At 42.6% G+C, this 14,039-nt stretch overlaps 1 protein-coding gene across 3 annotated transcripts in view; it reads right to left on the bottom strand.

Moving 5' to 3' along the window:
• LOC111144713 (actinin alpha 2) overlaps window positions 1-14,039 on the bottom strand; it is a 66,228-nt gene that overhangs the window by 34,069 nt on the left and 18,120 nt on the right. For all 3 annotated transcript variants that reach the window (XM_022499153.1, XM_022499152.1, XM_022499150.1), the window contains exons 2-4: window positions 6,366-6,480; window positions 5,297-5,416; window positions 4,410-4,496 (exon numbers count right to left, since the gene is read on the bottom strand). In XM_022499153.1, coding sequence (XP_022354861.1) covers window positions 4,410-4,496; window positions 5,297-5,416; window positions 6,366-6,480 — 322 coding nt within the window. The remainder of the gene's footprint in view (window positions 1-4,409; window positions 4,497-5,296; window positions 5,417-6,365; window positions 6,481-14,039) is intronic.

Genomic DNA, 14,039 nt, shown 5'->3' with positions numbered 1-14,039 from the left:
CTCTCTCTACCTGCCTCTCTGCCTACTTGTGATCTCTGTCTGTCAAATAAATAAATAAAATATTTTTTAAAAATAAATAAATAAATAATAAAAATTTTCGAGTTTCGCTTAAAAATTACTACTATGCACTAGACTATGACTTCACTAACCTGTCATTTGATTCTCTTATCATCTTGGGTCAATGGGATTCACAGAGACCATCGTGTCTCAGATTTATTCCCTTACCCGCTGATTTGTATAATACCGAAAGGCTTTTATTAGTACGTTTCAGGTTTGGCCACTTGAGTTCTGATGAAGTAGAAACAACAGCAGGCTCCCCATGGTAGCACAAGGCAGGCCACTGAGGTCCCAGTTCCAACCCCCGCATTCCCCAGAGGCCATTCCTCCTCAGGCCGCTCTGCCCAGGACTGACAGAGGGAGAGGCGCTGGAGCCAGCCATTCCTGTGTGGGTGCGGCTCCTCTGAGACCCAAGGCTGAAGGGCTCCCCATCAGACCCTTCTCCCGGCAGACCTCCCTTCCCTTCTCCAGCACAGGTGCTGGCCAGGTGCCCTGGATGGCTCTCTCTTGGCCATTTCTGGTTCTTCATAGGCATTCCCCACCCCACCCCCCCAAAAAAAAAATCTCTGGCATGTCTGTTCTGGACTGAATGTGTTTCCCCCACCCCCAAATTCCTATGTGTTTTTTTAAAAATATTTTACTTATTTATTTATTTGAGAGAAAGAGAGAGAGAGGGAATGAGGAGAAAGAGTGTGAGGGGGGGAGGCTCAGAGGGAGAAGCAGACTCCCTGCTGAGCAGGGAGTCCAATGCAGGACTTGATCCCAGGACTCCAGGATCATGAACTGACCCACAGGTAGTTGGCTTAACCAACTGAGCAACCTAGGCACCCCCCTCCCCAAATTCCTATGTTAAAGCCCTGACCTTATTTAGAGATGGAGCCTTTGGGAGGCAATTAAGGTTAGATGAGATCATGAGGGTGGTGCTCCCAGGATGGGAGTAGAGCCCTTCTGAGAAGAGAGCTCTTCCTCTCCCTCTGCCATGAAGGATGTAGCAAGAAAGTGGCCATTTACAAGCCAAAATGAAGGTCTTTAGCCAAACAGACCATGCTGACAGCCTGATCTTGGATTTCCACCCTCTAGAACCATGAGAAAATAAATTTCTGTTGGTCAGGCCACCTGGTCTATGGTCTTCCGTTATGGCAGCTCAAGATGGCTAAGACAGTGTCTAATACCCTTCTGGCATCAGCTTCTTGGAGGGTCCCAAATTACCCGCATCCAAACATCTCCTCAAAACTGTTCCCCAAAATCTAGGATTCTGCCTGTATTTAAGTGCTAACAATTTAGAAAAACCCTATAAACATGTGGACTCTTAGCATTGGGCCCTGGCCTTCCATTTTAGTAAGGACTTCAATTTGATTTTTTTTTCTGTAAAAAGTGTTCTGTAATTATTTATCTGAATTGCCCATTCTCACTGAGACTTTCCCGTGACCCATAACCCAGCTGAAATAAACACACTCCCAAAATTTCACGTGCTAAAGGAATCACTTGAACCACTCCTATTCATGTCTCTTCTCCAGAAAACCTTATTAAGAAAAACAACTGAACACTCTAAGACTTTATTCAAATATTAACTGGTAAAAATGTTGAAAAATAGAACTCCACACTGCCTGCCTTTGGGTCCCAACCAAAGTTACTAATAAGAAAAAGTACAATGGGGCACCTGAGTGGCTCAATCATTAAGCATCTGCCTCCGGCTCAGGTCATGATCCCAGGGTCCTGGGTTTGAGCCCTGTATATGGCTCCCTGCTCAGCGGGAAGCCTGATTCTCCTCCTCCCACTCCTCCTGCTTGTGTTCCCCCTCTCGCTATATTTTTTTCTGTCAAATAAATAAAGTATTTTTTAAAAAAGGAAAAAGTACATCAGGAGGAAATAATGCACTGTATTTTAGAAAGTTTAAGTGAAATTTAGGCTAGAAAGGCAAAGAGATGTAAAGCCGATCAACAGAATCTCATAAAGTTTAAATCTGTGTAATTTCATGGAGTTTTACCTAATTTATGTCTAAATATGTCTGAACACTCTTATGCGATGAACGTCAACGTTTTCTCCTTATTTCATTGGCTAACCTAATCAAAAAGGACTCTCTCCCACTCCAACGCCATTGTCAGGTTTTCCTAACCAGGCCTATTATGTCCCTGGCAGCGGTACACCTCACTCCCAGCAACGACAGCTTAAATCTGAAACATGGCCTTTTGGCACACACAGAATCGTTGATGTGAAAAGCACATTACAAGTAGGTACTGCCATTTATCATTCCATCACAAAACATGAGAGATGCACCAAGCAAACCCCATCCACGTACAACAGGATGTGTTCATCTCTCATTTTATTTCCTGGAAGAAATCCATCATTCTTCCAGAGGACACTGGCTCCTCAAAGAATTCAATCATAATAACAATGACTTTTTGCACATGCTACACATCATGAAAACAAACTAAGATCATCTTTCTAGAGACCTCCAGAAATTGAGTGAGATTATTGAGAAATGACTCCAAAAAAGTAAAACAATAAAGAAAACAAAAATGTAAGTCAGCCAACTACCTCCTGAAAAACATCTACTTGGAAGAGATCTAGGGACTTTGCTAATCATATTCCTACTTTTGACTGTTTAACTTCTTAGTCTTTTGAAAAGCAGGTTAATGTATCTTTTTATTATGATAACTTCACAAAATACTGTGACATCTTATTTTGGACACATCAACAATCACTCTAGGGAAAATGAATAATGGATACCACACATAGCTACATTTGAAATAGAAGTAAATTCTAAATTAAACTATCACTAATTTGACATGTGTAACCCATCAGAAAAAACCCTATAATAACCTCTGTAATATTTGTGGGAAAAGGATTCGTTAGACTAGCAAATGCAACTATGTGAATAAGCTTTTTTAAAATAGTATTTGTTCTTTAAGGTGAGCTCAGCTGTTTAAATATTTAAATTTGGAAGTATATGAAATTGGTAAAATTATTATAAATTACTGTTTTCTTAATAAAGCAAGAACTTAGAAGAAGCATCTCGTTATTTTCACTGGAATGAAATGAATGTATCTTTAAAAAAGCACATTGTATAAAAGTTTTCAAATTCAGACTTTATAAATTCTGAGCCTGAATTATTGAGATTTTAATATCACTGTATCTCACTTGGATTTTTATTTATTTATTTTTTTAAAGATTCTTTATTTATTTATTTGCCAGAGAGAGAGAGAGAGAGACAGCAAGAGAAGGAACACAACAGGGGGAGTAGGAGAGTGAGATGCAGGCTTCCAGCTGAGCAGGTAGCCCAAAGTGGGGCTGAATCCCTGAATCCCTGGGATCATGACTGAGCTGAAGGCAGACGCCCGCTGACTAAGCCACCCAGGTGCCCCGCAGTTGGATTTTTAGATGACACAAATGGGGCTTCCATGCCAGAAGGGAGTAATCTAAGTGGTCAGAAATTCCTTAAGGGTAAATGCTGTAGGCTTCATGCCATCTGGCGCAACAGTAAGTAAATCACTGGTTTTTAACGTTTGATGATTGAATAGTAACTAACATCACCTAAAAAGACCCGCATCAGAGGGTACTCTGTCCTGGGCAGAACTACAAACAATGTCCCCACCCTCACTGTTCAGGTTCCTGGGTACCTGTTGGGTGACAAAGGTACAAGAAGTTGACAACGGTTGGATGATCCAGACCACCTTTAAGTAGGTTCCGCAGCTATACATTTTGTGATTTGAGGGCTAAATAGGCAAAGTTCTAATTTTAAGAATGTCAATTTGACACTTTTCAACAGTGCTGAATTCATCAAAATATTTAGGAGTACAGTGGGCGAAAAAGACTAAAGATTTTCATCTTCTGTGGCAGTGCCAAGGACTATGGTTCTATTATAGTGATGGAACAGTTGTTAGGCCCAAAGATACAATAACAATGGAATTTTGTTAACAGAAAGACAGAAAGCTGTAGAGACAGACACAGAGACAGAGAAGGAAAGCAGGGACAGAGGGTGAATGAATGAACTCAGATTTCAACTGATTGCTTTTTTGCATGTGCAAGTCCACAGAACTGTTAGAGTTGGGAACCTATGAATATAATAAGCAATTAAAAGCCCCCCAAATGCTCATTTTAAAAAGCGACTTCTGTTCTGAACATGTGCTCATCTTTTCCAAAATGATTCCACCCCCATGAAAGGAAACAGTAGCTGGGGTCTTTCCCATACAAATATAAAACCTGTGAAAACCCAACTCCCATATCTTCCATTAAATCATGGAAATGACTGTTCAATTTTACAAGGTCTTATTTAAATTCTACTTTATAAATTCAATCTAGGAATGACTCCGAGTTCCTAATACAATCAGATTTTCAGCCATGTCTTTTACCTTCAACTGAAATATCCTGAATAGCAAAGCGAAGGATGATGGTCCAGATCATACCCAGCGTCATCTTCACGTTGCCATCCACAATTTCTTTAGGAAAGAAACAACAACAACAAATTCGCATAAAGGTGACATCATCAGTGCATACATTTTTCCTACAGCTTGTATGTTTCCCATAAGTTTTGACTTCAGAGCTACTGGAAAAAAAAAATATATATATATATATAATGGAAAGACCAGTTCATGTTTTTATGTGTCACAGTGTGTCTAGTTATACAGTATTCATAACCAAATGTCTCTGGTTTAAATGAATTCTGAGTTAATAATAAGCATATATCTTGTAAATGCATAATCACTGAAAACAACCCGAGTTTCCAAAGCCCAAAGACTAGATGGGCCAAGGTTGTGAGTGGTCAGTTTCAGAGAACATGGGCTCATCTTCACCCTGATCCTTCCAGGGTGCCCCAGGTGGGGCAAGGTCATGGTACTTAGCTGTAAAAAAAAACACAAGAAGCCGAGTCGTCTCAGCTCCTGCCACACTTACTGGGGCTCCCAATCTCCCCAAGAAAGAAGAGGTCACTTCCCTCCTACTAATTAGTTCTTCATAAGAGTCACAGGGAAGGTTAAGCTCTTTCTCACCCCAATAATCAGGCTTAAGAAGACAGCATTATATTTGACTCTATTCTTTACAAATAATCCTACAGCCTGGTCTGCCATTCATGCTACCTTTTCTTCTCATCTCTGTACCCCAGACCTTAGCAGACAGCCTGACACCCTAAGACGGCAAGCACCATAAGTGCCAGGAGGAATTCACCCAGCTGCAGGCCCACCCACCTTCCACTGGGAGGTCAGTGTGGCAAGCCGGGTCATTCCTATCACCCCTCATTTACCTTCAGCCCCGATGGACACCAGTTTCACGCCTTTGCTGGCTATGTAATCCAAGGCTTTGTTGACATTAGCAATTTTGTGGAACCGCATTTTTCCTCGGTCAGGTTTGGGCAGCCTTTCTCCTGACGGATGAAGAAAGAATAGCATAGACACAGAGAAAGTAACCCCTTGACAGGGAATCGAGACACCAAAATTCAGAGTCCATCCTTCCTTAAATGGAAATAGGTATATGACTGTTTCTGATGGGTCTCTGGTTTTTGTAAACCACAAACCAAAAAAACTTTTAAGACCAATGGACCAGTGCAGAGCCATATGCTTTTCAGATCTGCTTGGGAGAGTCCGGTTTGGTCTACCAGCCCAACTTACAAAAGAGTCTAGAGAAAAGCTGGTTGGTAGCCCAGGAGCCTTTGGAGTTGCTGACTAACTCTTAGAGGAAATCAGGAGAGCCTGGTCCAAATCACAGCACTGGGTGCCAGGGCTCCTGGCAGACACCCGATTATGAAGATATATGGATCGGGGCACACTTGCCACCGCCCTTCTAGTCCCACTTCTTCAAGGGTGATCCCTTCTCTCATCCAAAGTCTAAACCAGCCAACTCAAATTCAGAGCAAAACATAACCCCTCTGGGATTTGAGCTCACGTTTTCAGACTTATGGCAACATGTATCCTGGCTTTCTGCATGGAAGACCATGTCTGGGAGAGGCACCTGGTGGGCTTAGAGCAGAGAGAGGGCAGCACCGTGGGGAGTCGCATAAATGTCATTTTTTTCTTTTCTTATTCTGTTTCAAGGTAGGTGGTGCAAATATTATTTTAATAGGTCAATTTTAAACAGCATTTACTCCTTTTTCAGAGCAGAAAAATAACTCCAGGCAGATTGCTCTTTGGAAAGGTGTTCTCTGCCAATAATACCGTGTTCTGGCCCAGCCAGGGTCAAAGGACACGTCTGAGGCAGTTGTTTCTAAATAGATGCGTATAGAGCATCTATTTAGAATAGAATAATAGAATAATCTATCTAGAGCCCACACACAGATGCGCGGGGTGTAGCAGGACACCTGTACGTCTAAGACCAACCTGAGATGACTTCCAAAAGCAGCATGAGCTTAAGGCCATTCCTGAAGTCTTCCTCGATGTTCTCAATCTGGGTGCCGGCCTTCCTTAGGTGGGAATTACACCAGGCAGTGAAAGTCTGCAACGAGAACCAAGCACTGCTTGACACGGCCCCAGCCCCATCAGGGCACCCCTCCACCCCATGCGGCCGACACTCAACTTCTTGCACACTCGAGACTGGAGCTCCCGGGGCCTTCTAGGGCAAGCACACAGAATTTGATGGAAAGGATGACTCGAGGCCTATGGTAAGATTTTAGTAGCTTCCCCTTTAGGGACCAAAAAAAAAAAAATCATTTATTTGATATACCAGCCTGAGGGATTTATGCCTTCAGCTTAAAAAGGTACCACGTTCACACCTATGCCCTGACCTTCTGAAAACCTATTTCGTAGGAGATACGGACTAAATGAGAGTGTGCTTATTCCCTGCACGCAACAAAAATAAGCTTGCTTGCAGAATGGATGAATAAAGAATGTTTAAATAATGTTCATAATGGCTTACTTCAGAGTGGAGGGTGGGCGGTATTGTGTCGTGGAGAGGAAAGGAGAGGAGGGCCCCCAAACCACTCATTATCTACATCTTAGTTTATCCTGAATGCGCAACAGTGTTAAGCTAGTAACTAAATCAGTTAAACAAATTTGCAGTATAGTCAACCATTAAAAATAATGATAATAATAACAGTAATAAGGACCTCCTCCTGGCATATGCCAGGTCCTGGGCTAGACCCCGGATATCAAAGCAGTTAGATAGAGCCCGGCCACGGAAGGGATCCCAGTCCCGTCATGTTAACAAATCACGAAGACAGTCTTCAGTGGAAAGGTGGGCTGTATATCAAGAGGCATCCAAAGTCATTCTGTTTATTTTTCAAGCTGCTCTTAACTTGGTTTCCACTTGTGCCCTATTTCCTGCCAAAACCATTTTAGAAGGGCTTGCGCGGCAGCTGCTGGCTAAGAATGCAAATGTCCCCTTGGGTTGCAACAGCTGTGGGGCTCCAGAACAAAGTGCCCAGCATGTTACTCTGTGTGGAGACACGCAAATAGGGTCTGTGTGACAGAGGAGAAAATGAATCCCTAAAAAATAGGTGGGTTCCGTGCAAGACCACAAAAAGATACTCTTTCCATATAAATGATTTTCCTGGGAAACAGAAAATTTTCAAATCCAACAGTCACTTATTTCAACAAAGATGCGATGGCATTAAGTATGAGAGCAAAAAGAGAATGTAGGCATTTTCTTGGACTTACAATAATTCATTTCACCCTGAGAGCCTAAAGGAATAATTATTTCTCCTAAAACACCACTAAACTTGAAACCATATGCTCTAGATCTACCTCCAGTTGACATGGTAGCCCCTAGCCATGGGTGGCTATTTAGGTATAAACTAACTAAAATGAAAGGAAATGAAAAATCTTAGTTCCTCAGTTGCATAAGCTACTTTTCAAGTACTCAAAAGCCACCTGTAGCTGGGGGTTACTGAGCTGGACAGTGCCCAGATGGATCATTCCAGCAATACAGAAAGCTCAATGGGACAGCACTGTTCTAGAGAACCAAACTTTGGTGTTTGAAGCCAAGATTGTTAGGAAGAGTCTAACATTTTTTTTATTTCAATATCAATTTTATCTATTTGCTTTTTGAATAGGCGATACATTTCCCTGGCTCAAGATGCAAGTGCCACAAAAAGGGAATAAAGTGAAAAGCGTCCCTCTCTTCCCATTCCCAGGTACCCAGTTCCCTTCTCCAGAGGAAACAAACATTCAGTTTTGCATGTGTCTCTTCAAGGATCTTTGATACCTATGTAAGTACACAGATACACACTCCTTTTTTTTTTTTGTCCTTTAACCCATATCAGAATATAGACATTGTCCTGCACCTGGATTTTTTTTTTTTTACCCACATAAGAAATATAACCTAGAGCTCTTTCCATTTCCACATAGATCATTCCTTTTGATGGCTGCATAGTATTCCACCATAGTACATATACTGTGCTGTATGTAACCAGCTCCCTGTGGATGGACATTTTGGTTGTTTCTAAACAGTTATCTATCAGTAAAACACATCCTAGGCCCGTTTCCAGCAACCAAAATGACTTTAAATGTGTTTGGGTTTTGCATTTTTTTTTTAAACTGACAATACTGAGACTAATCACAGACCTAAACTTTTGGGAAAGGCACAAGAAAACAGGTTGTGATTTTTTAAAATGGAATTGACAGAAAAATAGAATGATATGAAATATTTAGAGAGTTGCCTTTATTTAGATTTGAATTTAAAAATGAGCAACTACTGCTGGTGCCAATTTCCTTATCTTGTCACCGTGTCACTTAAGTCCTTCATAATAAAAGTGTCAAAAACACTTCCGAATATAATCCCAAAGCTCCAAGCTTCCTGACCCCGTGATGAAACACTGGTGAAGTCTGTTTGATACAACCTTTTTATAGGTATACTCACAATGAAGGTAATATACCATAGGTAATTATCCCTTTGTGCAAATTCGGAGAATGAATTTAATCTAAAAGGTCAATTTATTTAGGTAAGTTTAATGAAGTGTCCCTATCTTTAATGAGCCCTTCTAAGAGCCAATAAAGGTGGTAACTACCAACTTCCATGTGAAAAGGACCCCGACAGCGCTGGTATAATGGCTTTGCAGAGAGGCCGGTGCACTCTGAAAAGGAATTTTAAGCTTTATTAGAATGTTTAATTTTCAGTCTATCTATAGTTTTAATTACCATAGCCTATAGAGACTGTTCTTAGGCATTTCCAGTCATCCTGGGTTTCTGTGAAAAGCCTGCTAATTATACAGGAGACAAAGCCACAACAGCAAGGGCAAGACCCCACACATTTACCCGAAGGCTTCTCTGTGGCTAGCCTTGCTACTTGACAGCAACGTGGGAACTCAATCTTGGAGGACTAGCGTGGCCAGGAGGTAGGTCCACATGGTTTTAGAGCCAGGCTCCTTGGATCAAACCAAACTACCAAGCCAGATGTCCTTCCTAAGAGAAATGGTGCTCTATGAACTGGACACGCCCACCAAGGAGAGAGGCCACGGTGTCCACAGGCTGTGGCTCAACCCAGAAGCTGCTCAGTCACATGTGAGGTCCTCCAACTTCCTCTCCTGCTTCCTCTACCTCTCTTCTGGAGAAGAGCTCATTCCCTGCTCTTCTGCACCTAGTGATAAGACCCAATGCTTTCTGAAGCTCAAAACAGGCATGTAAAAAAAAAGAAAAAAAAACCTTTGAGAGCCATACAAAGAGAACCAAGATGGGACACCACAGACCCATCTACAGATGTTCCTGACTTACGACGGTTGGACTTACAAGTTTTTGACCTCACAGTGGTGCGAAAGCCATCCCCAGTCAGTAGGAAACATACTTAGAATTCTGAATCTGGGTATTTTCCCAAGCTAAGCTGTGTGGTACGATCCTCTCTTGTGATGCTGGGCAGGGGCAGCAGCTCCCAAGCAGCCATGGGATCACGAGGGTCAACAACTTACAAACTTACCAATATTCTGCACGCATACACAGCTCTTCTGTTTTTCACTTTGGGTACAGTATTCAATCACGGGACCATCAACACTTTATTATGAAACAGGCTTTGTGTTAGATGCTCTTGCCCAACTGTAGCCTAACATCAGCGTTCTGAGCACGGTTAAGGGCGGCTGGGCTGGACTATGGCGTTCGGTAGGTTACATGGAGCCAATGTGTTTCTGACTTAAGATATTTTTAACTTACCATGGGGTTATCCAGATATAACTCCAAAGTCAGTTAAAGAAGATCTGTATCTCCAGAAGAGAAAGGCTGATATATGTGGCTCTTACCACCTTCCAAAGAAGCTCACAAGAAAACGAAGGGAAAGGGTGTTCAAGACACACAGAGAAAAGATGGAAAGGCAGCGGAAGGCACTGTCTCCACGCGTATATTCCCCAAACAACAGGAGCAAATATCAGCATCTCTTCCTGAAACATAAGGAATCACAACCCGGGAGGCACTGGCCCAGATGGGTGGTCCTGCGGGAGCAGACTGGTCTCCAGGCCCATATAGACCCAACCTGGCCATGGCACCAAAATCTCTGTAAGCAACAGGGTACAAAGGAGAAGGGCCCAGAGATTAAGGTTTAACCCTTAACCTTTAAGGCTGTGTTTCCATGGCTTGTAGGCTTATAGTATTGTGTTTTCATGCGGGAAGTCTGTTTTCATGCAGGAAGTCTGAAGGACAATCAACTATCCTCAATCCCTTCACTGTTATATTCCTTAATCTAGTGGCCAAGAAAACATTCCTCAACACCCAAAACATGGCCGTTGAGAACAACAGCAGTAGAAGGAGTTTCCCAGGATTATCAGCAAGAAGTGTTAGTCCTGTTCACTGGAAGGTGAGGCAATCCTCTTTCCTGATGAACTTACTGGCAAAGTCCCTAGTCCACAAGAATGGTAAGCCTATTGTCGTTCTCAAAGTTAAATTCTCTGTGCGTGCTTAAGGGCAAAAAAAAGTACTGTGTCTTTACTAATATGTTGAGATAAGCCTGTGCTACTGAATGATATACATTTGCATATGGTTTCTTTTTAAGTTAATTAACCCTATAGACCTAACAGCCTACACTGCAGACTTTTCCACGGACAAAAGGGAGAAAGGGTCTTTTAATCAAAATGATTAGTAACTGAGGTTATTTACATAACACAAGTTCATATCTCTACCTGGAAAGGATTATTACCCAGAAAAAGAAAAAAAAAATCAATCTTGAGTCTGATACAGTTGTCTGAACACAAGTTGGTTTCACGCTATCAGATAATTATTAATTCTTTCAGTAATAAGGTTCTAGGCCTGGTCTGTCTCCTCTAAGACTATCTGTTCAACTTAGTATTCTATTTTCTTCAAACCAAAAATACAGCAAGACAACATCTATAAACTCCCTTTATACTTTTTAAACTAGCTTTTCCTCTGATAATAATAACATGAAATACGAATTTCAGATCCCATTTCCTGAAATGGGTACTCAGAAAAGTTTGTGGGGTTTTCCTGAACGGGAGAGAATGGGGCGTGCTGAGGGCTACGACATTCGGGCACAGCCCACAGCATGAAGCTTGGGAGGTAGGAAGGTCTGAAGCAGCTCTCAGCTTTCAGGCCCACCAATGATAACACAGCATTATCTTTCAGGTCCAAAACAGTTTGGGGCACTGTCAAAGTGTTCTGTGATTTTGAGCTTGCTTTCGTTGGTCAGTAAAGGCATTGGGAGGCTCACCGTGTGATCCTGGCCTGAATCCTATGGGGAGGGATGAGTGGGCCTCAGGAAAGGGGGAGGCTGAGCCTGGTCCAGCCTGCAGTCGTGGCTCAGAACTCAGATTCTATTTCTGACTCTGACACCATGAAATTATTTGTCCTTCATATCCTGACACTTTCCCAGCTACAGAAAAAAAAAGGGCGGGGGATAATAATTGTTATCATCAACTCTATGAAACAGTTCAAAAGGTTATCAGGAGGAGAAGAACTATAAAAGCTGACCGGCCAACATCACCTATCACGTTGTTTCAGAACGCACTCTCACGTACAACTAGTGGAAGCCAGTCTATGGTTTAAAGTTGATTGTAAAAATGCTCCATTTATTTTTCTATTTATAATAATCACTTTTAAGGGTATGTTATTTTCCACCTCATAGACTCCCAATTTGACAAGATTCCTTCTAATCACTTTCCTGGTTTGTTTTTTTAATATTTGGAAAGTAAGGAGGTAGGGAGCATCTAGAAAGCTGCACCCATTTATAAACTCTCTGGTTAAGGCAGAAGAGGAGGTCAGAGCTGTTCCTGGGAAGTAAATGTGATTTCGGCTTTAGTGTTTAAAAAGGAGACACTTGGGGCACCTGGGTGGCTCAGGTGTTAAGTGTCTGCCTTCAGCTCAGTTCATGATCTCAGGGTCCTGGGATCGAGCCCCGCATCAGGCTCCCTGCTTGGTGGGGAGCCTGCTTCTCCCTCTCTCACCCCCCCTGCTTGTGTTCCCTCTCTCACTGTGTCTCTCTCTGTCAAATGAATAAATAAAATCTTAAAAAAAATAAAAATAGGGATGCCTGGGTGGCTCAGAGGGTTAAAGCCTCTGCCTTTGGCTCAGGTCATGATCCCAGGGTCCTGGGATCGAGTCCTGAATGGGGCTTCACTGCTCAGCAGGGAGCCTGCTTCCCTTCCTCTCTCTCTGCTTGCCTCGCGGCCTACTTGTGATCTCTGTCTGTCAAATGAATTAATCAACTCTTTAAAAAAAATAAAAATAAATTAAAAAATAAAAATTAAAAGGAGATATGGCCGTCAAAAAGAGCAGGGAGTTCTCTGCACAGGGAGGACAGAAAGTTCTGCCCCACATGGCTGGCAGAAGCAGAACTTTCTGTTTCACTACAAAGCTTCACAATCCCAGTCCCCTCAACCGAGAGACCCTGGTCCACGCGCCAGGTGAGGACACGCACTGGGTGATGCATACAACGGGGCCATAGCAGCATGGTCTTAAATCTAAATATTCAGGCACACAGCCATCTTATAAAACCTTTCAGCAAGGTCTCTGGACCCAGAAGCCACTCTCAGTGAGGACTGCTCAACCTAATCTTCTGATCTGGAAAAAAATTCCACACCTTCAAGGCTGCCAAGTGCCCAAGTACACCTTTCAACTCCTCACACGACATTTTAAAAATTCAACCAGAGAGACAGAAGTATGGAAGCATGTAAGTGTCCACTCTAAGGATCCAGCATGTGTTACAACCAATGGTAAGATGTCTTGGAAGCCCATCTGGAGGCCTCATGCTCTCGTGAGTTGCGTAAGCAGGCATCTAAGTACACAGTGGGCAGCCCTTTTGTTCTCTGCCCACAAATCTCTGCCAAGTCTCCAGGATTCTGCTAGATCCCACGGCAGGTGATGGCTCAGTGTAGCGCCCCCTGAAACACAGCCGCCCTAAAATCTGAGTCCTGGCTCTGTGACCCTGAAACACAGCCGCCCTAAAATCTGAGTCCTGGCTCTGTGACCCGCTGAGGGCCCGATGTGGCCAAGTCAGCCCCTCTTTCCTGTGACTTGTTGCTCGCCCCAAGGAATGCACTGTGCACTTACCCCAGCTGGCTGACCGTGATGTCTGATAAATGAAAGAGAAAGCCAACTACTTCACAATACAGATGAGACAGAAACACAAAAGAACAGCAGTCGGTGGTAGCAATTCAAAGAAACTGGAAATGCTTTGGGGTTTAAATTAAAAGGGAATTAAATCATTGCATAGAAAAAAATACATAGCCTACAGTCACGACTTAAGGCTCCTGGAGCAAAAGAATATTCCACCTCCAATAACCAAGCATAAACATGCACATTTCACAAACCGTGGCAGGGCACAGACAGAAAGAGGAGACAAGAAGGTCTGAAATCCATGAATCCAGAAAGATGCCAGGTCTTCGTCTTTTCCTGATTCTCCCCCAAGCACTTCACACCACTGTTCACAGAACAAAGAGCATCAGTAGTGTACTGTGACTTCCTCAAGGAACAAAGTGTTCAGAGCATTAGTTTTCGCCCATAGAAATATATTTTGTTCCTGTATTTTTTAAAAAGAACTTATTTGCATGAGGCCATTAGTATAAAGGGCTAACTCAGTTCAAAATACACTAAGTATAAAGAGCTTCAAAATTAACTTGTAAAAAA

Source organism: Enhydra lutris, unplaced genomic scaffold (genome assembly GCF_002288905.1).
Source record: "Enhydra lutris kenyoni isolate GAN:26980312 unplaced genomic scaffold, ASM228890v2 scaffoldscaffold12, whole genome shotgun sequence".
In the NCBI taxonomy this organism is placed as follows: domain Eukaryota; kingdom Metazoa; phylum Chordata; class Mammalia; order Carnivora; family Mustelidae; genus Enhydra; species Enhydra lutris.
The sequence above is the reverse complement of the archived record's forward strand: the minus strand, read 5'-3'. Positions and strand labels throughout refer to the sequence as shown.